Genomic DNA, 26,044 nt, shown 5'->3' on the forward strand with positions numbered 1-26,044 from the left:
TTGCCTGAAGGTCTGTCTGTAAATGTAAACATATCTAAACCCAAGTTTGCCCAACCAGGAGTGGAGTGCTTCTCCATTCTTCCTGGCCCCACCCTCACAGAAGCTTCAAAGGCTATAGAAATGAATCTTATCCTTCAGCGGGGCACAGCTAGCACCCACATCCTTAGCTTTATTCTGTGATGTTTCCATGTAAAACCAATTGTCTAAAGCAAGTAGAGATTTTTCATGATCAAATAAACCAAAGGTAATGGTTTCCCCAGTCTTCTTCTGTGAGCACTAAGAAGAGTCAGGTTAATAACTGGTGCTTCAGCCCCAGAGGAAGGATCCCCTACAGTGTCTATGGCAAATTATTGTTCTGACAATCCTTACATCTTCTCCTCAGACACTCGCATCCTTTCTGTGGCGTGTCATACTCTTTGCCCTCACTCATCTGTGTGCTTTAAGGATGCTATAGACTATACTGCCTAAGTTAGTACAAATGACACAAAGTTGTATTATATAGGCATGAGGGTAGATCATACATGTTGGCCAAGGGCAGCTGTGGATGTGACCCAACACGAAATCAGAAACTTGCTCTTAAAATTATCAGGTTATTTTGCCTTAAAAAATGTTCAGTTCTCAAACATAAACTTTGTAGATTACAACATCACATCCAACATCAACATACCCAGAAAGCAGAAAAACCTGCACAATGTGCTTAGTACAGTGAATTTTCCCACTCAAATATTTTCAGTTGTTAGTGATTGAATCCACAGATGTAGGCCCATCTTCACACCAAAGGTTTCTCATGTCTATGCCTTCACCCTCCACTGTTCTCTCTGCTGGAGCATATCTCTTGAGTGGCAGTTAATAGCCTAAGAGAAGAATGCCTTTTAGGGGATTGTGTTCCCAAGAGGTTCCCCCAAAAGTAACACTTTCTATTTCATTAAATATAGAATTTAACGAAAGGTTCTCACAATCTCCTGGGACCCCCTCACTAAAACTAGCTAGGGACCACTGAGATAAGATATGCAATCAAGGATGACTACCATGGCCCCAGGACCCTTCATTTTTGCTAGATCCTTGCATGGGCTCTTCATGTTCACAGTGGAGGGTCATCCTAGAAGTGCCTCATTTCTTCAGTAACATCCCTCTGGCTCACTGGGTCTATCCTACCAATTCCAACATCTCCAGATGTATTTCAGCCCTACCCAAGAACATGTGTGGGCTGAAAACCTGCTACATAATCAATGTGCACACCCCACAGAAGAACATTTTTAAACATCATTTATCACTTGTCATTTTATTAGGCTTTATGGTAAGAAGATGGGCAAAATAGTTTTGAAACCAAATCATCAAACACTGGATCCAGACTAGCTCTTGGCCCCACCCCATAGCATCCCCTCTATAGGACCCTGGGCAGGTTCTCATCTTCAGAGAACCCTACTTCTTCATCCACAAGTCTGTATATTTACAAAATATGTGAGCATTAAGGGTGTACACTTACACACTTACATATACACATGCTATAAACCTACAAGGTATTCATGCAGACTTAGTAAGATAAGATACCAATAGCACTTCATCCAATAGCTTATATAGAAGGGGGGTTCTGCAAAAATGTGCCCTTTGATCATCTGAGAGTTGGTAATATCTCTGCTGACCTTCCCTCCCAGGTCTAATATTCTGTAGTGAATTTACTAAATGACAGACCACACTTGGATTCCCATGTTACAACAAACCAAAAATTTTGGACATTATTTCTCTCTCACTGTCTATGCAATTTTCTTCCTCCAGCACCACACAGTGGTTTCAATACCCTCATCCAGAAAATAACCTCATTTATATGTAGTTGGAGAGGTTACAGCGAGTTCTTATCTAATAAAAGAAAATGAATACTCCATTTTCTTCCCATAATCTCCACTCACCTAAACAAACATATTTATAAAGCCAGATCTTAGCCCTTAACTTGACACATCACACATTCATCCACTTGGGTGAGCAAATGTTGTTTCATCTGATACACAATACAGATCCCTGACTCCTTTTTGTCCCTTCTAGAATGCCATTGACATCCTGGGCTTCAGCCCAGAGGAGAAAGTTGGGATCTACAAGCTGACAGGGGCTGTGATGCATTATGGGAACATGAAGTTCAAGCAGAAGCAGAGGGAGGAGCAGGCAGAGCCAGACGGCACGGAAGGTAACTGCCTCTGAGTGTGTGTGTGTGGGGGGGGGATTGATTCCACACCCATATTCATGTGTGTCCCAAGCCTGTGTTATGTGAGATACACTTTGTTGCTCTTCCAAAATTATATGCCCTGCATTTGAGTTGCCCAAGGTTTGTCATGAATTCATGTCTTAAAGCAGTCCACTCATTTCATTAAGACTTATAGTGTCAAATCATCATCTACTCTCACCACCAAAATATGCTTGATCTTTGAGGTGGACTTGAGTGGAAGACTAATGCTAAGTGGACTTCACTTTCTCTTTATGTATACTAACATTAATCCCCAGAATACTGACCTGTTAATTTGAACTTAAAATGGAAAAACCTGCTAAAAAGGAAGTCAAATTTGCTTCCTCCTATTGTTCCCACCTTGACATCTACTGAACTTGACCCTGAAGCAAAAACTAGTGACCAAGTCTCCCCTTCAGTAATTCTCACCTGGCTGCTGACACACAGTCTTTCTTCACAGAAAGCCACACCCCGACATACCCACAGAAGTCCGAGAAATAAAACTGAGAGTAGGAGGAGGAGAGGAGAGGCAACGAAACTCACACCACTCTGTGTGGCCTATTCTTCGGACATCTCTTCTCTCACATGCATCCTAAAATACTCCTTGAGTAAATGGGTGAATAATCATGGGTCACCCCTAAAATTCCTTCCTATTGATTCTATCTCCAGTGTACAAATCCAGGTTGGTTAAGTTTGGAGACCTCAAGAAGGCTCTCTAGGCGTGGCTTAAATGGCAGGAAGATCTAAATGACCTTATCAGCATGCTATTAAGGCTCACCTGATTTGTTTCTATCTGCCTGGATTAATCGTCCTTTTGTCAACTGAAAGCCATCTGATGAGCAGCATTATCATGGGTATAATAGCCCGCCTTATTCATAGATTCCCACCTACACTCAAGAGGAAGATCATACAGGATGTGTTCCAGAGACACGTGTCTTGGGAGCCCTTTTAGAAAGCTGTCTACTTCAGTGGCACATGATGGGAAGAGATACCAAATTCAGAACAGGAATCATGCTGACCCAGGATAACTGTAGAAGGCTTCTTGGAGTAGGGCACAGTGAATTGGATTGTGAAGGAGGGGTAGGATTCTGAAAGATGTGGGGAGAGAGATACACACTGAGCTAAGTAAGGATACAAGAGAAATAATGTGGTGGGAACTGAGAGCTGGTCTGCTTTGGCTACAGGGGGAAGTAAGAATGTGGTAGATTTGCATTTGGCAAACTATCTAACCCACAGAGAAGGGCAATTGATGAGTCAACAGTCAGTCTATCTTAAGCAGGGAACCTTAGAGAAAATGCACCAGGGTCTTCAACAAGTGTGGATTGCATAGAAACATGTTCTGGTAGAGATCCTGGCCTTCTTCTTGCCCTGCAAATCTTGTGCCTCGGGTTTCAAACAGAAAGAACCCCCACAAAAGAGACAGTGAAGAACTTAACCTGAGGCATGAGCACCTCAGATGATAGCAATCTGAGTTATCATCGAGAGTAGTCATGCTCTAGGAGCTCACTGAACACCAGGCATGCCTCCTGGGAACCCTAATGTCCCGATGCTGCCAATATCACCCCAATTCTGCAAATGACAAAACTAAAGCTTAGAGAAGCAAAAAATCCAGATCCAGGCAGTCCAGACTGGATCCAGGTAATCTGATCCTAGAGTCCAGACTCTTTGCTTCTGTAGTGTTTCATGGCTGTTGGAGGCAAGGGCAAGGCCAGCAATTTGAGGGCATGGAATGAACATGGACTTACCAAGGCTAAGAGTGGCTGATGATGAATAACTAGCTGGTCCTGATCACCTAAATGGGCATGGAGTAAAGTGTTCATTTGGCATTTGATTAAGTGCTTACCAAATACTGCCCTGGATTTGAACGAACCTGTCTCCACAACCAGCAAGAAGATGAGAGTCACAGGCCGGGAAAGGTCAGCCTTGAGAAAGCATTGCTCTACCTTCCTGATGGGTTCAGCTGGCGTCAGTAAATGTCCACAGCTTACATGAATGTCTCTGCAGGCCTCACTTGGCATTGTGTAGGCTTAGAAATCAGGGAATGCCTATAACTCCCATGTCCCAGTCTGCTTTCTGTTGCTGTGATGAAAGCCACGACTAAAATCAACTTAGAGGAGGAAAGGGTTTCTTGGCATACAGGTTAGTTCACCTTTGAAGGAAGCCAACCATCAAGGCAGGAATGTGTCGGCGGGATCTGATGTAGAGACATGGGGGAAGCCACTTGCTGGCTTTCTTCCTGGCTCGTGTTCAGCTACTTTCTGACAACTTAGGACTGTGTGCTTAACAGTATGCCATGCCATCCTCACCAATTTGCAGTCAAGCAAGTGCCCCAAGCCCCTGACCAATCTGATAAAAGCAATGCCTCGTTGGAGGCTACTGCGTCCAAGGAGTCTCTAGTTTGTGTCAAGCTGACAGAAACTAACCCTAACCAGCACACACTCTCCTAACAGCGAGTGAATGCCGCTGTGTAAACTGTGAAAGTATCTATGCACTGATGTATACTGTCCAATGTACTGTGAATTATCTCTAGATGACTTTAACATCTACTACAATGTAAATAGTCCTGCTATATTGCTCAGTGCAGATGCAATTTCATTGTTATTGTTGTCGTTTTTCAGATAGGATCTCACTAAGTAGCCCTGGCTAGTCTACAACTCACTATAAAGATCAGGGTGGTCTGAAATTAACAGAGATCCACCTATCCCTGCCTCCTAGGTACTGGGATTAAAGATGTGAGCTACTGTCGCTGACAATGCATTTTTTAAATATTACATTTATTTTGGGGGTGTGAGGGAGTCGAACACCAGGGTCCATGTAGTGAGATCTGAGAACAACTCCCAGGATTCAGTCCTCTCCTTTCACTGTGTGAGTCCTACAACTCACAGGCCTGGCAGCCAAACCCTTACTTGCTAAGCCATCTAACAAACTCAAACTTAATTCTTTCTCTTAGCACTTTCAACTCATGGTTGGTGGGACCCACGGGTGTTACAATGTAACTAACAGCCTTTTGGGTTTGGGGTTGTTGTCATCGTCGTCGTTGTCGTCGTGTCGTCGTTGTTTTGAGAAAGGATCTCTCTAGGTAGTCCTGACAGTCCTGGAGCTTGCTATATAGACCAGGCTGGCCTCAAACTCACAGAGGTTTGCCTGCCTCTGACTCCCATGTGCTGGGGTTAAAGGAGTGCACTACTGTGCCCAGCTGATTAATGTGTTTATGAAGTTGAAATATTAGTAGGTCAAAAATCAGTCAAGATGTATACTGTCTGGCATTTGGCTCAACAGTAGGGCATTTGCAAGCTCAAAACCTTTACTGACAAGTCCATGCCTGTTACAGAGAGGAGAATACAAAGACATCACAGGAGGATTGAGAGACATGTTTCTGGGAGGAGCCTGGGCTAACTGGATAGCCCAGTGGCTTCTGTTTCCTGTAACACCATGTCTCCTCTGCCTTCAGTGGCTGACAAAGCTGGGTACCTGATGGGACTGAATTCTGCAGAGATGCTGAAAGGCCTGTGCTGTCCAAGAGTGAAGGTTGGAAATGAGTATGTCACCAAAGGACAGAATGTCCAGCAGGTATCGGATTCTCAGAATCCTGTTGACTGGGACGGCTTGCTTTTTTTTTTTTAAACTGGGTATTTCTTGATTACATTTCAAATGTTATTCCTTTTCCTGGTTTCCTGTCCATCAGCCCCCTAGCCCCTCCCCTTCCCCTTCTATATGGGTGTTCCCCTCCCCATCCACCCCCCCACTACTGTCCCCCCCACAACAATCCCCTACACCAGGGGTCCAACCTTGGCAGGACCAAGGGCTTCCCCTTCCACTGGTGCCCCAACAAGGCTATTCACTGTTACATATGAAGCTGGAGCCCAGGGTTCATCCATGTATATATAGTCTTTGGGTAATGGTTTAGTCCCTGGAAGCTCTGGTTGTTCTTATGGGGTCGCAAGCCCGTTCGGCTCCTTCAGACCTTCTAACCATATCTGCAGCAGTCTTCTGGGTACATTCAGAAAGTTGTGTGAAACAGACTTGAACACCAAGGTGGAAATTATCCTTAGATCTCAGGGGTAGCCCGAGAAATGCAGACACAGGCATGCCCACTCCTGCAATGAGGGCAGGTAACTAGGAAATGAAGGCGAGGTGGCCTCTCTCTGACTCCTTTGCAACTGCAAATGCTATTTTCTTTGTCTCTATTGTCTTTGCTAAATAAGGTCCCTTTGCCCCTCCTGTCTGAGACCTCCCTCAGAACTCTCAACTTTACACCTCGATATTTCTACTTTCAACCTGAGATCCAGACCGGTGGCTTTTGATTCCAATTCCAAATTCTATAAAGGGATATTAATTCATCCAATCTACATCAAGGATTCTCCACTGATTGGAACACAACAAGGGCTGGAGTCATGTTGTCAGCCATGGCTGTTAAGAAACAATGTTTTTAGAGGAATTGTTATCAGAAAAAGGAGAATATCATGAGCTAGATGTCTTTATAATATTTAATAAGACACTGACCAATGTGAAATTGTCAACATTCAATTACTTTTGGCCACCATGATGTCAATTTCTTGCTTCAACCTAACGCAACCAGTGAGCGTGGACTAATGAATTAGTATGAATGTTAAGTGGATGGTCCTTTCTCAAGGTGACCAACTCAGTGGGCGCCCTGGCCAAAGCTGTCTACGAGAAGATGTTCCTGTGGATGGTCACCCGCATCAACCAGCAGCTGGACACCAAGCAGCCCAGGCAGTACTTCATCGGGGTCTTGGACATCGCTGGCTTTGAGATCTTTGATGTGAGCTGTTAGGGCAAATGACTGACTTATTCTGTCTGCTTAGCTCTGGTCCCAAAGTCATTCGCATAGATTTTTCAGACTTAAGCTCTTTCACATTTGCACCCACCCAGTTCAACAGCCTGGAGCAGCTGTGCATCAACTTCACCAACGAGAAACTGCAACAGTTTTTCAACCACCACATGTTCGTGCTGGAGCAGGAGGAGTACAAGAAGGAAGGCATCGAGTGGGAGTTCATCGACTTCGGGATGGACCTGGCGGCCTGCATCGAGCTCATCGAGAAGGTAGGGATGCTCCTTCCTTCCTCCATGGTTGGCACCTGTCTCTGTCTGCTCATAGATGGGGATCTCTAATACCTCTCCCTTTCAGACAGCTGAATTCTTCTTTGCAAAAAAAGGTAAGCTTGGATAAAGGAAGACTCAGAAAGCACTCAGAACTGTTCTCACACCTAAGGAGGTGCCTGAGTGGTTAAAATATAAGACCACAAGCATGTCACTGGATTCTGCACATGCATGGTGGCATCTCTTACCTACTGACATGCCCCAAAATTCAAAGAGAAGAGACCAGGAGCATTGGTATTCCTAGTGGGAGGTTACTGTGAAAACAAGGAATTATGTTAACTTTTAATAAGGACTTTGATGCTGGGCCAGGGGATAGATTCCTGTAATCCCAATGCTCAGGGGTCTGAAACAGAAGGCTTATGAGTTTCAGACTAATCTACCCAGCAAGAGTCCATTCTTTGTATCTACCACTGTTTTGTTACTACATCACACACACACACACACACACACACACACACACACACACACACACACACACACCAGGAACCTTGATCTCATGACTCACAATCCAATGCTCTCAGCAGCACAGTGACGGCACCAAAGGATTTCTCTCTGCTTTCTCCAGCCATGAAACCACTAGCATGGCTTCTCAACTGTAAAGACACCATCTCTGTCATCCTCTTTCTAGCCAATGGGCATCTTCTCCATCCTGGAAGAGGAGTGCATGTTCCCCAAGGCGACAGACACCTCCTTCAAGAACAAGCTGTATGACCAGCACCTGGGAAAATCCAACAACTTCCAGAAGCCCAAACCTGCCAAAGGCAAGGCCGAGGCCCACTTCTCCCTGGTGCACTATGCAGGCACCGTGGATTACAACATCGCTGGCTGGCTGGACAAGAACAAGGACCCCCTGAATGAGACCGTGGTGGGGCTGTACCAGAAGTCCTCTCTGAAGCTCTTGTCCTTCCTCTTTTCCAACTACGCAGGAGCAGAAGCAGGTAATGTTCTTTTTCCCTCATGGAAAGCTCCGTGCACTCACTCACACCCTAAAGATGCTCATACATCAGGCAGCCCAACATGAGCTTCTCTCACATTTGCTCTTGTCTCCATTTTTCTTCGTCCTACTCCCAGTGTTCCTCTTAAAACAGGAAGCCCTGTGGAGGTAAAATGGACCCTAAGTGGACAAGGTGGTCAGTAACCCATTGTTCCATGAGCTTCTTCAAATTAAGATGTAATTGAAATACAATATAATTAGTATTTAAAAATGCAGTGGGTGTGTATGTTTGTAACTCTGAGCAATCGTCACTACTATCCAATTTAAGGACATCTTATCACCCTGTAATCCATAAGCAGTCTCTCGCCGTTATAATTCAAGTTAGCCTAGAATTCAGTTCATAGCCCAGCATGTCCCAAACTTGCAATCCTCCTGCCTCAAATCCCCATATGCTAGGATGCAGGAGTGTGCTGCCATAGCCTGCCTCTATGTCTAATCATTTGGGAAACTACAGAAGTTCCCAAAGTGGATAAAGAGGAGCCGGCACCAACTTCCAGGGTTGCTAGTCCATTCACGCTCTCTTTACTAACAGGCGTGGTGCATTAAACAATTGCCCAAGATATAGTTTTAAAATACTGATCATTTAAATGCATACGTTTATTAATTTCTTCAATTTAAAATGAGTGCAAGATAATCATTTAGTAGACAACAATATAACACTATAAGAGTTAATGTCTAGTTAAATTTTGGGCTGAGAATTGTAATAAATGAGCAAAATTCGAATTTCTGAGTCCGACCCGGGCACTGTCTCTTAGGGACAATGTCACTTAGCAACAGTGTCGAGACATTATTAGAAGAATCTATGGATGGATATGGATCTTAACAAAAAAAAAAAGGCTTTCTGACCTTCCCTCCCTGACCCAAATATACACTCCTGCCAGCCTCATACAGAGAGGCAACGTGTCAGAGTATAAGAAAAAGAGAAGGAACATTTTCCTCAAACCTGAATCAAGATTAAGTCTCAGAGGCTAATAGGAAAGACAGTCAATCACTAAACTTAGACCAAACATCACTGACTTCAAACTGAGACAAGAAATTAGGTGGTTTCTCCCAGAAAAAAAAAAACTGGAACAGACTATAGAATATTTGTGAGGAAAAAATATCATTTTGTCCTTTTCAGTTTCTTCCTAATGAAGGCAGATTCCAGGATAATGAGGCCCATTCCTACGATCCCAGCACTGGGGTAGTAGAGGCAGAAGGATTGCTGCAAGTTCAAAGCCAGCCTGGGCTACATAGCAAGACCTAGTCTCAAAACCAAAAAATAAAATTATGAATAATAAAAGGGGTAAACACATGAGAGAGATTCCAATCATGAAGAAGAATGCCCCAACCCATTTGACTAAATGTCAGATTCCCCATGAAGAGGACTGTCTCTCCCTGCACCAAGACTGCGTATTATGCTCTCAGCTAAATGTCACCTCAGCCCACCCCAGCCATTAGCACAGTGATAAGGTTGAGTATTCCCATGTCTGGGCAGCTTAGGTGTGAGCTGAGAACAGCCCAACAGAACTTGGGCCAATGCAGCCAATACTCTTGTCATGGGGTACACAGATCCTGCCCCTAGGCCCCCAGCATTGCTCCAGACCCCAGCTCTGTGTGTCCCTCTGCAGGTGACTCTGCAGGAGGCAAGAAAGGTGGCAAGAAGAAGGGCTCCTCTTTCCAGACCGTGTCGGCTGTGTTCAGGGTACGCGGTTTCTCCTTTGGCGCCTTCCTCTTTCACGTGTTTCTCTGCTGAGTAAAATGGTGTGCGCTGAGAGAAATGTGCTTGCTTTTATCTGTATCCCAGGAGAACTTAAACAAACTGATGACCAACCTAAGGAGCACCCATCCTCACTTTGTGCGATGCCTGATTCCCAATGAGACCAAGACTCCTGGTGAGTGACTCTCCCGGGGAGTTGTTATTTGAAGAGAACAGGACTCACTAAAACGTGTGCAAAATTCCTAAGGTTGGGTTGGAAAGAGGAGAGGAGACGGTGGCTCAGGAAACCATTTAAAGTTCAGAACATGGGCACAAAGGTGCACACTGCCAATCCCAGAGTCCCTAAGGCTGAGCCAAAAGGTTGTAGTTTGTTATCAGCTGAGGCGGCGCGACAAGACCCTGTCTCAAAACCCAAAAGGGAAAAAGAAAAAAGAAAAGCAGGTTCGACATATTCTTACCAAGGCAATACAGGACTATGCATGGGCCGTCTGGAGAGTGCGTCCATAGGGCTGGGAGCCAAGACAGCACGATCCCTGGCAGAACTCAACTCAAATTCCTAATGAGCTTCCGTGAGAGGCACCTGGGACAACAGAATCTAGCCTCTGCTCTGTCACTGCCTTTCAAAGTCTCCCACAGTATCCTGTCCCACAAGATTCTTCTGTGGAGTTTTAGAAAAGGCCTCTGTCTTACATGGCCCCTGCCCTGATGGGACCATCACAAGATGATGGTTTTAAGTGTTCTTCCAGATGCTGTGTTCTTCTGCCTTCCTCCCTGCCCTTGACTCTCCAGGAGCTATATCCTTGACCCTGTCTTCTTGCCTCAGATCACAACAATGACATGCCCAGGGGCTCCTTTCCACGGGCTCAGGGCTGCTTTCCTCCTGTTACATCAACTCATACCTATACCTTCTGTGGTAGAAGCTACTATTCTCCATATTCTACAAGTGAAGAAGTAGAGACATGTTAGATTTCAAGAAATTCCTTTTTCCAAAGTCCAGCATTTAGACAAAAGTCCTGGCTTTTAAGAAGATAGTTTCTGCCTGCTGAGAGGAGCAGTCATTCTCCTTATCTATGGCAAAAGAGACTGGATGGATAGCTTCTCCATTAACTATGCCTGGGGTACCAACTTGACAATCAAAGTGAGTCACTGCACGTTGGTCTCTCTCAGCGCTGGTTGTACTGTTAGAGAGTCCTGGCTCCTCTTAGCACTTCTTACCCTACCCCAACCTCCTGAGGCCCTGAGCCTTACTTCCCTTCCCCTAGCTTCTTGAACTCATCTATAACCCAGCCATTTTGACTAGGATTCACTTGGTCTCTTGGCTTCTTGGTCTCTGGGTTTCCAGGGAACTCTCTTTGCCCCCTCTCTCTTCTCTTCCTCTCTCGCTCCCCAAGCTCCATGGCCCAGTTCAGTCTGCTGGCCAAGTTCAGTCTGAACCATTCCAGTTCTGTGTCTCTGCTCTCCCTCCCAGCTACAAAACATCTTCTCATCAACTCACATCTGGGAGCATCACGCCCTTATTTTTTTTTTAAGACACGAAGGTCCCCTTTCATGCATGCAGTCAGTAAATAGCACAGTTGGGATTTGAACCTGTAGGAATCACATTCACGTATTGAAATATACTGTGTCTCATCAATATGCATGACCTTAAAGTTTTGTGCCTCTGTTCTTTTTTCTTCTTTTTTTTCCATCTTTATTAAATTGGGTATTATTTACATTTGAAATGTTATTCTCTTTCCCGGTTTCCATGCCAACATCCCCCTAACCCCTCCCCTCCCCTTCTATATGGGCTTCCCCTCCCCATCCTCCCCCCATTACCATCCTCCCTGCAAGAATACCGTTCACTGGGGCTCCAGTCTTGGCAGGACCCAGGGCTTCCCCTTCCACTGGTGCTCTTACTAGGCTATTCATTGCTACCTATGCAGTCGGAGTCCAGGGTCAGTCCATGTATAATCTTTGGGTAGTGGCTTAGTCCCTGGAAGCTCTGGTTGCTTGGCATTGTTGTTCATATGAGTTCTCAAGCCCCTTCAGCTCTTTCAGACCTTTCTCTGATTCCTTCAACGGGGTCCCGTTCTCAGTTCAGTGGTTTGCTGCTGGCATTCGCCTATGTATTTGCCGTATTCTGGCTGTGTCTCTCAGGAGAGATCTACATCCGGTTCCTGTCAGCCTTCACTTCTCTGCTTCATCCATCTTATCTAGTGGCTTATCTTTGGTGGCTGTATATGTATGGGCCACATGTGGGGCAGGCTCTGAATGGGGTGTTCCTTCAGCCTCTGTTCTAAACTGTGCCTCCCTATCCCCTCCTAAGGGTATTCTTGTTCCCCTTTTAAAGAAGGAGTGAAGCAGCCGCATTTTGGTCATCCCTCTTGAGTTTCATGTGTTCTGTGGGTAATTCAAGCATTTGGGCTAATATCCACGTATCAATGAGTGCATACCATGTGTGTTTTTCTGTGATTGGGTTACCTCACTCAGGATGATATTTTCCAGTTCCATCCATTTGCCTATGAATTTCATAAAATCATTGTTTTTGATAGCTGAGTAGTATTCCGTTCTGTATATGTACCACATTTTCTGTATCCATTCCTCTGTTGAAGGGCATCTGGGTTCTTTCCAGCTTCTGGCTATTATAAATAAGGCTGCTATGAAAATGTGGAGCATGTGTCTTTGTTATATGTTTGTTATATGGACCATCTTTTGGGTATATGTCCAAGAGAGGTATAGCTGGGTCCTCAGGTAGTGCACGTCCAATTTTCTGAGGAACCTCTAGATTGATTTCCAGAATGGTTGTATGAGTCTGCAATCCCACCAACAATGGAGGAGTGTTCCTCTTTCTCCACATCCTCACCAGCATCTGCTGTCGCCAGAGTTTTTGATCTTAGCTATTCTGACTGGTGTGAGGTGGAATCTAAAGGTTGTTTTGATTTGCATTTCCCTTATGACTAAAGATGTTGAACATTTCCTTAGGTGCTTCTCAGCCATTCGACATTCCTCAGCTGAATTCTTTGTTTAGCTCTGAACCCCATTTTTAATAGGGTTATTTGTCTCCCTGCGGTCTAACTTCGTGAGTTCTTTGTATATTTTGGATATAAGCCTATCAGTTGTAGGATTGGTAAAGATCTTTTCCTAATCTGTTGGTTGCCATTTTGTCCTAACAACAGTGTCCTTTGCCTTACAGAAGCTTTGTAGTTTTATGAGATCCCATTTGTTGATTCTTGATCTTAGAACATAAGCCATTGCTGTTTTGTTCAGGAAGTTTTCTACAGTGCCCATGTGTTTGAGATGCTTCCCCACTTTTTCTTCTATTAGTTTGAGTGCATCTGGTTTGATGTGGAGGTCCTTGATCCACTTGGACTTAAACTTTGTACAGGGTGATAAGAATGGATTGATCTGTATTCTTCTACATGCTGGCCTCCAGTTGAACCAGCACCGTTTGCTGAAAATGCTATCTTTTTTCCACTGGATGGTTTTGGCTCCTTTGTCAAAAATCAAGTGACCATAGGTGTGCGGGTTCATTTATGGGTCCTCAATTCTATTGCACTGGTCCATCTGCCTGTCCCTGTACCAATATCATACAGTTTTTATCACTATTGCTTTGTAATACTGCTTGAGTTCAGGGATAGTGATTCCCCCGGAAGTCCTTTTATGTTGAGGATAGTTTTAGCTATCTTCGATTTTTTGTTATTCCGGATGAATTTGCAAATTGTTCTGTCTAACTCTATGAAGAATTGGATTGGAATTTTGATGGGGATTGCATTGAATCTGTAGATCACTTTTAGTAAAATGGCCATTTTTACTATATTAATCCTGCCAATCCATGAGCATGGGAGATCTTTCCATCTCCTGAGATCGTCTTCAATTTCTTCCTTCAGAGGATTGAAGTTCTTATCATACAGATCTTTCACTTGCTTGGTTAAAGTCACACCGATGTATTTTATATTATTTGGGACTATTATGAAGGTTGCCATTTCCCTAATTTCTTTCTCAGCTTGTTTCTCTTTTGTGTAGAGGAAGGCTACTGATTTATTTGAGTTAATTTTATACCCAGTCACTTTGCTGAAGTTGTTTATCAGCTTTACTAGTTCTCTGGTGGAACTTTTGGGATCACTTAAATATACTATCATATCATCTGCAAATAGTGATATTTTGACTTCTTCCTTTCCAATCTGTATCCCTTTGATCTCCTTTTGTTGTCTGATTGCTCTGGCTAGAACTTCGAGAACTATATTGAATAAGTTGGGAGAGAGGGGCAGCATTGTCTAGTCCCCGATTTTAGTGGGGTTGCTTCAAGTTTCTCTCCATTTAGTTCAATGTTAGCCATTGGTTTGCTGTATATGCCTTTTACTATGTTTAGGTATGGGCCTTGAATTCCTGTTCTGTCCAGGTCTTTTTTTTTTTTTTATCTTTATTAACTTGAGTATTTCTTATTTACATTTCGATTGTTATTCCCCTTCCCGGTTTCCAGGCCAACATCCCCTAGCCCCTCCCTCTCCCTGTCTATATGGGCTTCCCCTCCCCACCCCCCCCATTACTACCCTCCCCCCAACAATCAGGTTCACTAGGTGTTCAGTCTTGTCCAGGACTTTTATCATGAAGGAGTGTTGAATTTTTTCAAATGCTTTCTCAGCATCTAATGAAATGATCATGTGGTTTTTATCTTTCAGTTTATTTATGTAGTGGATTACATTGATGTTTTTCCATACATTAAACCATCCCTGCATGCCTGGGATGAAGCCTACTTGATCATGATGGATGATTGCTTTGATGTGATCTTGAATTTGATTTGCAAGAATTTTATTGAGTATTTTTGCATCGATATTCATAAGGGAAATTGGTCTGAAGTTCTCTTTTTTTGTTGGGTCTTTGTGTGGTTTAGGTATAAGAGTAATTGTGGCTTGATAGAAGGAATTCGGTAGGGCTCCATCTGTTTCAATTTTGTGGAATAGTTTGGATAGTATTGGTATGAGGTCTTCTATGAAGGTCTGATAGAACTCTGCACTGAACCCTTCTGAACCTAGGCTCTTTTCATTTGGGAGAATTTTAATGACTGCTTCTATTTCTTTAGGAGTTATGGGGTTGTTTAAATGGTTTATCTGTTCCTAATTTAACTTCGGTACCTGGTATCTGCCTAGGAAATTGTCCATTTCCTCCAGATTTTCAAGTTTTGTTGAATATAGGCTTTTGTAGTAGGATCTGATGATGTTTTTAATTTCCTCTGATTTTGTTGTTATGTCTCCCTTTTTATTTCTGATTTTGTTGATTTGGACACATTCTCTGTGTCCTCTGGTTAGTCTGGCTAAGAGTTTATCTATCTTGTTGATTTTCTCAAAGAACCAGGTTTTGGTTCTGTTGATTCTTTGTATAGTCCTTTTTGTTTCTACTTGGTTGATTTCAGCTCTGAGTTTGATTATTTCCTGCCTTTTACTCCTCCCGGGTGTGTTTGCTTCTTTTTTTTCTAGAGCTTTTAGGTGTGCTGTCAAGCTGCTGATATATGCTCTCTCCTGTTTCTTTCTGCAGGCACTCACAGCTATGAGTTTTCCTCTTAGCACAGCTTTCATTGTGTCCCATAAGTTTGGTATGTTGTACCTTCCTTTTCATTAAATTCTAAAAAGTCTTTAATTTCTATCTTTATTTCTTTCTTGACCAGGTATCATTGAGTAGAGCATTGTTCAACTTCCATGAATATTTGGGTGTTCTTTCCTTATTGTTATTGACCAGCTTTAGCCCGCAGTGGTCTGACAGGATGCATGGGATCATTTCTATCTTTCTGTATCTGTTGAGGCCTGTTTTGTTCCCCATTATATGGTCAATTTTGGAGAAAGTACCATGAGGTGATGAGGAGAAGGTATATCTTTTTGTTTTAGGATAGAATGTTCTATAAATATCTGTTAAGTCCATTTCATCCATAACTTCTGTTATTCGGTCTATGTCTCTGTTTAATTTCTGTTTCCATGATCTGTCCATTGATGAGAGTTGGGTGTTGAAATCTCCTACTATTATTGTGTGAGGTGCAATGTGTGCTTTGAGCTTTAGTAAGGTTTCTTTTATGTATGTAGGTGCCATTGTATTTGGAGCATAGATATTTAGAATTGAGAGTTCATCTTGATGGATTTTTTTTCCTTTGATGAATATGAAGTGTCCTTTCTTATCTTTTTTGATGACTTTTGGTTGAAAATTGATTTTATTCGATATTAGAATGGCTACCCCAGCTTGCTTCTTCAGACCATTTGCTTGGAAAGTTGTTTTCCAGCCTTTTACTCTGAGGTAGTGTCTGTCTTTGTCTCTGAGGTGTGTTTCCTGTAGGCAACAATATGCTGGGTCCTCATTACGTATCCAGTTTGTTAATCTGTGTATTTTTATTGGGGAATTGATTCCATTTTGATGGTCAGAGATAGTAAGGAATAGAGACTGTTGCTTCCTGTTATCTTCATATTTGGAGGTGAGATTATGTTTGTGTGCTTGTCTTCTCTTTGTTTTGTTGCAAAACAATTAGTTTCTTGCTTTTTCTAGGGTGTAGTTTGCCTCCTTGTGTTGGGCTTTACCATTCATTATCCTTTGTAGGGCTGGATTTGTAGAAAGATATTGTATAAATTTGGTTTTGTCATGGAATATCTTGGTTTCTCCATCTATGTTAATTGAAAGTTTTGATAGATACAGTAACTTGGGCTAGCATTTGTGTTCTCTTAGGGTCTATATGACATCTGTCCAGGATCTTCTGGCTTTCATAGTCTCTGGTAAGAAGTCTGGTGTAATTTTGATAGGTCTGCTTTATATATTACTTGGCCCTTTTCCCTTACTGCTTTTAATATTCTTTCTTTGTTTTGTACATTTGGTGTTTTGACTATTATGTGATGGGAGGAGTTTCTTTTCTGGTCCAATCTATTTGGAGTTCTGTAGGCTTCTTGTACATTTATGGGCATCTCTTTCTTTAGGTTAGGGAAGTTTTCTTCTATGATTTTGTTGAAGATATTTACTGGTCCTTTGAGTTGGGAGTCTTCACTCTCTTCTATACCTATTATCCTGTGTCCTGGATTTCCTGTATGTTTTGGGCCAGTAGCTTTTTCAGTTTTACATTACCTTTGACAGTTGTGTCAATGATCTCTATGGAATCTTCTGCTCCTGAGATTCTCTCTTCTATCTCTTGTATTCTGTTGGTGATGCTTGTATCTACGGCTCCTTGTCTCTTCCTTTGGTTTTCTATATTCAGGGTTGTCTCCCTTTGTGCTTTCTTTATTGTTTCTATTTCCATTTTCAATTCCTTCGCCTGTTTGATTGTGTTTTCCTGTAATTCTTTCAGGGATTTTTGTGTTTCTTCTCTAAGGGCTTCTACTTTTTTACTTGTGTTTTCCTGCATTTCTCTAAGGGAGTTCCTTATGTCTTTCTTAAAGTCCTCCATCATCATGATCAAATGTGATTTTAAATCTAGACCTTGCTTTTCTGGTGTGTTTGGATATTCAGTGTTTGATTTGGTGGGAGAATTGAGCTCTGATGATACCATGTAGAATTGGTTTCTTTTGCTTGGGTTCCTGCGCTTGCCTCTTGCCATCAGGTTGTCTCTGGTGCTACCTTGTTTTGCTATTTCTGACAGTGGCTTGACTGTCCTATAGGCCTGTGTGTCAGGAGTGCTGTAGACCTGTTTTCTTTCAGCCAGTTATGGGAACAGCGTGTTCTGCTTTCAGGCATGTAGTTGTTCCTGTCCCCTGGCTTTCAGCTGTCCCTGTGGGCAGGAACCAGAAGGGCCTGCCCCTACTTCTGGGTCCCTGTGTGCAAGGAGCCCTGCTGGCACTAGGTGTTTTCCTTTAGAGTCAGAAATGTGGGCAGAGAGTAGTCTCCTCTGGTTTCTCAGGCGTGTCTGCCCCTCTGAAGGTCCAGCTTTCCCTCCCATGGGATTTGGGTGCAGGGGGCTATTTGACCAAGTCCGTTCAAGTCTGGACTGTAGGGCTCCTGCAGCTTGAGTGCCCTTATCTTCCTGTGCTTAGAGGCCCTATACAGTTTCCTCTTGGGCCAGGGATGTGGGCAAAGGTGGGCAGAAGTGGCGGTCTCTCCTGCCCTGCAGTCTCAACATTTCCCACACGTCTGGGCGATGAGCTCTCTCTCTCCCATGGGGTTTGGGAGCCTTGTGCCTCTGTTAAAATTAAAAACTCAGTGGATACTAAGAGGAGATGTGAAAATGAAAAATATAAACCACGAATATTGCATGCTATAAAATCAAGAGAAATGAATACTAATGTGTTACTAAAGAAATAAAGTTTATTTATATATTTAAACATTTCTCTAATATCACCAAGAAATAGAAATGTTGGAAATTTGCCAACAAGAATAACTCATTCTTTGATTAGGCTGGCAGAGAAATTTCAACAGTACCCTAAGACCATGAGAATCTTAAGAGTCCCTTAATGGATTTTTCTATTCAAGATAAAATGAAGCCATTAACCATTGAAAGGGAAAGGAATCAAAACCAGGAGGAAATGAGGGAGGGGGAAATGTCTGTGGTTGCCTGCACAAATCCATCTGGAATTCTGATAGAGATATTTCCTCCTCAGTCTTTACCGATCTTTCTGCAGGGAATTCCCACCCAGAAAACCTTTGGGCAGCGATGACAGTGTTCTACATCTGCACAGTATGGTGTAGCCACTAGCTGCACAAAGTCTGCCTTAAGGCGACTAAGATGAGCGCTGCTGTTAATGACTAACGTGTATCAGGTCACACAAAGATGATAATTACTGCCCTAGGTGTGGCTACAGCTCCAGTCAAGCTATGAAAACTTATAAAGCTCTCTTCAGAGCAACTGGGAACACCTGTAGACATTCTAGAAATTTCTATAAGATGAAGTCAAAGCCACAATGAGCTGTGCCCCTCCCCAGCAACTTTAGAAAGCTTGCAGTGAGAAACCACCATGGCCACAGTCTCTTTTCTCTAACCCTCTAGCCAGGCTGGCTACCAAGAGCGGCCTTGGCTTCTCTGGTTCCTCTGCCCTCTAACTTTTCCACTTGACCCCCGCTTCCTGAGACAGGTGCTAAGCAGATGGCCACCAGGCCCCTACACTCAGCCTCCATCTCCTACCTTCCCTTCTGCCTCGATTTTGTTTCACCTCTGGTTTTGCAGATTCTGCACCTAAGACATTTTCACCCTTGAGCAGAGACAGGAAGTCTCATGAGGTTGTCTACTGGGAAGTCCCAGGCCCTTTCCAAATGCCCCTGCTTTCCTCAGAGCATAGTCACCAAGGCTCTGGCAGGATAAATCTCTTATTCTCATGGCCACGGGCTGCTGGAGTCTCCCAGGAAGACTGGGGCAGTTTCCTCTGCGAGGCTTGTTATACAAGTTGCAGTCACTCCTAGAGTCCCATTTGGTGCGAGTATCAACACACTTAAATGCTGTTGATACTAACGAAGTCCATGGTGTCTCAGATCATCAAGACAAATAGTGAAAAGCCACCAATGCCCCACACCCTGCGCTTTCCCCAGGTGTGATGGACCACTACCTGGTCATGCACCAACTGCGCTGCAATGGGGTCCTGGAGGGCATCCGAATCTGCAGAAAAGGGTTCCCCAGCCGAATCCTCTATGCTGACTTCAAACAACGGTAGGTTACCTTTTCCGTATATCTATCTCCTCTGGGGACAGCTTTTATAGACACACTCCATTCAAAGTACCCTTGGTTGGCAAAATAACAAGCTTCTCAGGGTTTTCTATAAGCGTCACTTTGCCACAAGAACAAGCCCATGTCCAGTGTAAGTTTTGGGATGTCCAAAGTGGTCTATTGTCACCTGTCACCTGACAGGTTAGGTCTGTCACTTTAAAAAAGGATGTCTCATCATAGGACTGATGGACACTTGGGCTCTATGATCCTTTATATAGAGATGCTCTTGTACATTAGAGCATCCCAGCAGCATCTCTAATCTCTACCCAAAGATGCTGGCTGCAAACCACAGGCCACATTTCTGTGCTGTAACCACCAAAGGCACCAGACATTACCAGGTGACACCTGGGATCCGAATCTTCCAGTTGAGACCTACTGCTCCAGAATACCTCTTTCCTTCCAGAAGTCCAGACCCCCTGAGGGGTAGTAGGACTGAGGTCTCCAAGCCACAGCTTAATTCATATCTCTTCCGGGTCAGAGAAGAGCCATTGCCTCTGAAGGCAAATTTTCTGAGCTACATGCTCAGTCCATCTTCCTCCTTCCTTCCTGCTTCTGTCTCTGGGCTCTCCCTTCTCCCAGGCTAGCAGAACAGTATTTACCTTCTTAAGAATGGAGCAGAAGGTTCTAGAAGGTCTGGTCTCAGGTACAAGACCCTGCTGAGAGGTCAGAACCACGGTCTCTTCTCCTCAGGTACCGGATCCTTAATGCCAGTGCCATCCCAGAAGGGCAGTTCATTGACAGCAAGAACGCCTCTGAGAAGCTCCTGAACTCCATTGATGTGGACCGAGAGCAGTTCCGATTCGGCCATACCAAGGTAGGAACAGGTGGCTGGAGACTCCTGCAACCCTGCAGCTAGTTTGGTGCTCAGAAGGAAGGGTCTTTCTCCTGCTGATCAACTTGAACAGCCTTGTCATGCAGCCCAGGCAGAGGAGCCCTGGGACAGTGCCTGGGGGCTCTGGTTCTGTGCTGATCTTTAAGAGGCAAGAAGCTTAAGTTAGAAAATAGAACAGCAAGCAGGGGAACCCTCATATCCTAGAGGGAGTCAGAAGAGAGACTCTCAAAGAGAAGAAAGAGACTCAGAATGCATAGAACATAGGACAGGTTCCAGGGTAGATGGCTTGAGAAGGGTAATTATAACCACAGGATTTCTGGTCACTGTGTGTGCATGCATGTGCCCTGCGCACAGCCACCCAGATATATATATCACTGTCTTGCTCCTATTCTGGGCACAATTTTGCCCTGTGGTTATTCTCTGGGTTTGTCCTGATTGCCTTTAAGTGGGCCCTGCAGAACCAGTCCAGTGGCTAATAAACCTGGAAGCTACTTTAGAGCACACTGCCTTACCAACAGCCCAAGAGGTGCAAATCTGGAGACCTGACCCACTGGAAAGTGAGGCCTGGATGAACTCTGGGTGTGGAGGATGGAACTGGGAAGAAACAGGTTCAGTCGCGAGACTGACTGAACCTCTGCTGAGGTGATAGCTGGCCTCGTCTCTTTTTTAATGCAGGTGTTTTTCAAAGCTGGGCTCCTGGGGCTTTTGGAAGAGATGAGAGACGAGAAGCTGGTGACGCTAATGACACGCACACAGGCAGTGTGCAGGGGCTACCTGATGAGGGTGGAGTTCAAGAAAATGATGGAGAGGAGGTAAGGCATCTCTCCTACCCACCCTTCCTAGTCAGCGCTAGGAATCACTTCCTGCTTCGTGACTGAGTAGCCATCCTGTGCACTGGAGACAGGGAAATGAACCCCACCTTCATTCACAGATTCATGGAAAGCAGACACATGCAGAGAGAGCTTCAATACCTCACACAGTGGCGTCTTTATGGTTAGACAGAGTTAAGCCCCTGGCCTGGTTCGCATATTGGAGTTGGCACGGAGGGCTCAGCCTTCCTTCTTCTTAATCTTTTCCTGCTGCCTCCAGTGCCCTCGTTCACATAGACTCATGGGGTCTGCAAAGCTTGGGTGTGCCCCCTTCTACCCATCTGAGTTCCGATGAAGAATCTGATCTGAGATTTGTCGGGGAGGGTTTCAAATGGAAAACGAGCTAGCGAGTACTGTTGGTAATTAATCCGAGTCCTGTGGGTGCACAGGGAGGCCATCTTCTGCATCCAGTACAATGTTCGTTCCTTCATGAACGTCAAGCACTGGCCCTGGATGAACCTGTTCTTCAAGATCAAGCCCCTGCTGAAGAGTGCAGAGGCTGAGAAGGAGATGGCCACCATGAAGGAGGATTTCGAACGAGCCAAGGAAGAACTGGCTAGATCTGAGGCTCGTCGGAAGGAGCTGGAGGAGAAAATGGTCTCCCTGCTCCAGGAAAAAAACGACCTCCAGTTGCAAGTCCAGTCTGTAAGTTTCTTCTACCGGAGGGTGCAAAACAGATTCCCAGGACAGTGAAGGAGCAGGAAGGCCCCCTTAGCTCTCTATTTAAGAGGCAGTGGTGCCACCTAGTGGTCCTACCAAGTATTGCAGCACTACCCGGTCAGTAGGAGCAGGGCTGTCCTTGATTTCCCCAGACATGTTGACAGAGTAATTTTATGCTCTCTCTGGTCTTCCATAGCAAGCAAAACACCCACTCACACACATAAAATAAAAACACCTTTTAAATGTTTAAATTCACATTTTAAATGTATCAATAAAAATAAATCACTAAAATTAAATAACCCAACTGAAAACAGAAATTAATTTTCCACACATGATTTTCAACTATGATTATTCTCTGAAAACTCTTTTAGAGAATTCATTTTTACAAGAGAAATGGGGGGTATGGATGTAACCACACTCACAGGCCACAATATTCTGGTATCATAATTGCCTTCTCTCCAAGAAATGTATTTTTTCCCTTAATAAAACCCTCAGAGACTTTCCTTGCATCTCCCCTTACCTACAACCATGTGCTCTCCCTTCCTCTCACCCCTGAGTAGAGTGCTCTCCATGGCAGGGCAGCACCGCCTTCCAAGGCTCAGAGGACAGGAGTCCTAGAGCCAGCTGGGCGAGCCTCCCAGACTCCCCATTTGTTAGTGGTGGGACTTCAGCCCAGTTAGTTCTCTCGTGTGCCTTCATGTTCACATCTGAAAATGAACGTCACAACATACATACATATGACATACATACATGCATGCATACACACCATACATAATGAATGTCATAACATACATACATATGACATACATACATGCATGCATGCATACATACCATACATAATGAATGTCATAACATACATACATATGACATACATACATGCATGCATACACACCATACATAATGAATGTCATAACATACATACATACGACATACATACATGCATGCATACACACCATACATAGTGAACGTCATAACATACATACATATGACATACATACATGCATGCATACATACCATACATAGTGAACGTCATAACACTACTCACAGTGAATGGTTGTCAAGGAATCGGAGGCCTTGACGCATGTCCAGTGCCCAGCGTGTGCTGAGGCATCGAGAGGTTCGGAGAGCACTGGCGAGGAATCTTCTCGGTCTCATTCCATCCGTTTCCCTGCACTGTGTGTCTATTGCTTTAAATGCTCTACAATGGGAAGGTGTCAGCTGCTTTAGCTTATGAACATGATTAGCCAGTCTCGGTTCCATAATCAAGATTCACTACGGTCTTCTGGGTCATGGGCCAATTCAGTCACCTAGTCGTGTGTGTGTGTGTGTGTGTGTGTGTGTGTGTGTGTGTGTGTGTGTGTGTGTGTTCCCATGTGGAAGAAGAGCAAAGAGCAAGAAGGGGAAAAGAGGGTAAGAGGGAATAAGAGAGCGTCGTGTGTGTTTTTAATCTCCTGGTTTGTTGCTGGAGGACACATGTTGCCAAGGACACATGGATGGCCCCCTTCTGTTGAATGTTAACAGGTAGCAAGTAGACGTTCAGAAACACCAATCTGTTCTGTCTAGCACGGAGGACATGGATCACGTGGTATTCGACTGAAGGAAGAGGCTTTCTTGTGTACAATGAACCTGAAACTGCATGAGTGCCTTCGCGTGAAATTACTTTGAGTGATTGGCTGTCCATGATGACGCCCTCAGTAGTTAAGAGAGCACATGGGTGACATCCGAGTAAATGCCTGTGTGCATGTACACCCAGCCTACTCCTCAGCTCGGCTTGGATGTTGGCTTTTTAGAGGGTCAGGTCCTTTCTTCCCAGGGTTTACAAATAATTGACCGGAACTCACAGTGACCCCGGCTCTTTCAGGAAACAGAGAATCTAATGGATGCGGAGGAACGGTGCGAGGGTCTCATCAAAAGCAAGATCCAACTAGAGGCAAAGGTCAAGGAGCTGAATGAGAGGCTGGAGGAGGAGGAAGAGACGAATTCTGAGCTGGTGGCCAAGAAGAGGAACCTGGAAGACAAGTGTTCTTCTCTCAAAAGAGACATCGACGACCTGGAGTTGACCCTGACTAAGGTTGAGAAGGAAAAGCATGCCACGGAGAACAAGGTGGGTGCACCCCAGGCTTTCCACCAGTCCTCACTCATCACCTAGAAGTGGGAGGCGGGAACTGGGGCCACCCTGGTCTACAGAACAAGCAGCTGCCAGTAATGACGCCTCATCCTTGAGCTCCCCTTCACAAGCTCTCTTCAACTCTGGGGCTCTTGCTAACTTGTGCATTTCCTTGACAGCAAGGATTGGATACAGGCACCCTCAAGCTTTATTAGAGGGATGTAGAGAAAGCCAGTTGGCATTACTTAGTCCAATTAGGAATCTAGTGGCTAGAGAGACAGCTTAGCAGTCAAGAGCTCTGGCTGCTCTTCTAAAGTGGTTTACAACAGTCTGTAATTCCAGTCAGGGGATTTGACGCCTTCTTCTGAACTTTATAAGCACCGCACACACATGGTATACATAGGTCCACACACGCAGACAAAACACCCATGCACATAAAACTAAAATGTCCAGGAGTAGTTGTGCATGCCTTTAATTCCAACACTCAGAAGGCAGAGGCAGGCAGATCTCTGTGAGCCTGGGGCCAGCCTGGTCTACATAACAAGTTCTAGGAGAGCCAGAGCTACATAAGAACCTTGTATAAAAGGGAAGGGAGGGAGGGAGGGAAGGAGGGAGGGAGGGAAGGAGGGAGGGAGGGAAGGAGGGAGGGAGGGAAGGAGGGAGGGAGGGAGGGAGGATCTATATATCCTATGCTCCCAACAATTTTGTTTTGGTGTAGACTAAGGAAGTTTCCCATCAGGGTTTGGGAAACATATATGAAAACATATATATGGATGCTTTCAGTAGCTTTGCTTGGGACAGAACAGGGAACCATGTCATAGGATGTGTTAGAGTCACAGGGAGAGCACAGTGCTCCATTGGGGCATCAGGTGGGGTGAATCAGGTAACAGAGACGAATATGAAGCAGCTGGTGCTCAGTGGGGAGGAGAGCACGTGAAGTGAACACAGAGTGCGTGCACACAGCACAGAAGTGTAAGCTTGACAAGAATGCTTATGTGCAGGGCACGGTTCACCTAATAAGGGCTACCCATGAGCAGGACAAAGGATGAAGCCTGCTGGACATGAGAGGACAAGGACAGATGACACTCAGAGTCAGTGACGGATAAATGATAGCAAGTAATGGAAGTGGACAACAGGGAGGGTGGAGACTGCAGCTAATGCTGTCCTCCAGCTGCCCATCCCCCCCCCCTTAGCAGCCATGACTCAGTCCCAACACTGCTGGGGGTTTAGACTTCCCCAAGGAGCCAAACATCAGGATATAGGGTAGACTCTCATTTTTCCAATGTCGATAGCATTTCAGAAAACATTACAAATTAAATATATTGCTGGTTGGATTCAGGTCCCAGGTGAGAGCTACCAACCTCGTACCTGGAAGCTTCTGTTTATTGCCTGAAAGCCCCACGTGTGGTGTCCCCCAGCCCCTTCCTGCCAGCCCCTGGATTTTCTGCCTCACACCTCAGGCTTCTCCCTCCCCCACCCGCTTTATTCTGAACCCCTGTGAACTGCTGGGCGAGTGTTCAGAGGTGTACGGTGAGCAAGTAGACTGCTGTGCTGCCCTTCACGTGGTGCATTTGCACCTTAATGATGTCCTTCCTAGTGAACCATAATACATTCCGAAAGACTGGTCCTGATGCAGGGGTGTGAGACACCAGGATAGACCAGGGAGGAAGACGGTAGCGTGTTTGCCTAGCATTGATGAAGCCCTGAGCTTGATCCCAGAACCATGTGAAACTGAACATGGCTGTTTCACTCCCTAAGACACATCCATCTCGGCATATGAAAAGTAGAGGCAGGAAGGCTGGAGATTCAAGGCTACTCTTGGCTGAACATCAAGTTTGATGTCACTTTAGGCCAGGGGAGACCCTGTCTCACAAAAACGTGCAAGGCTGGCTGGTACAGTGATCTATGCCATGT

General features: G+C 44.7%; 1 protein-coding gene across 2 annotated transcripts in view; it reads left to right on the top strand.

The window, feature by feature from the left end:
• Myh13 (myosin heavy chain 13) overlaps positions 1-26,044 on the top strand; it is a 60,999-nt gene that overhangs the window by 13,271 nt on the left and 21,684 nt on the right. For both annotated transcript variants that reach the window (XM_087569275.1, NM_001427462.1), the window contains 12 exon segments: positions 2,041-2,179; positions 5,667-5,785; positions 6,849-6,998; positions 7,109-7,279; positions 7,965-8,274; positions 9,941-10,014; positions 10,117-10,204; positions 19,488-19,605; positions 20,353-20,476; positions 21,170-21,306; positions 21,753-22,008; positions 23,885-24,127. In XM_087569275.1, coding sequence (XP_087425401.1) covers positions 2,041-2,179; positions 5,667-5,785; positions 6,849-6,998; positions 7,109-7,279; positions 7,965-8,274; positions 9,941-10,014; positions 10,117-10,204; positions 19,488-19,605; positions 20,353-20,476; positions 21,170-21,306; positions 21,753-22,008; positions 23,885-24,127 — 1,929 coding nt within the window.

Source organism: Rattus norvegicus, chromosome 10 (genome assembly GCF_021556685.1).
Source record: "Rattus norvegicus strain SHRSP/BbbUtx chromosome 10, alternate assembly SHRSP_T2T, whole genome shotgun sequence".
In the NCBI taxonomy this organism is placed as follows: Eukaryota; Metazoa; Chordata; class Mammalia; order Rodentia; family Muridae; genus Rattus; species Rattus norvegicus.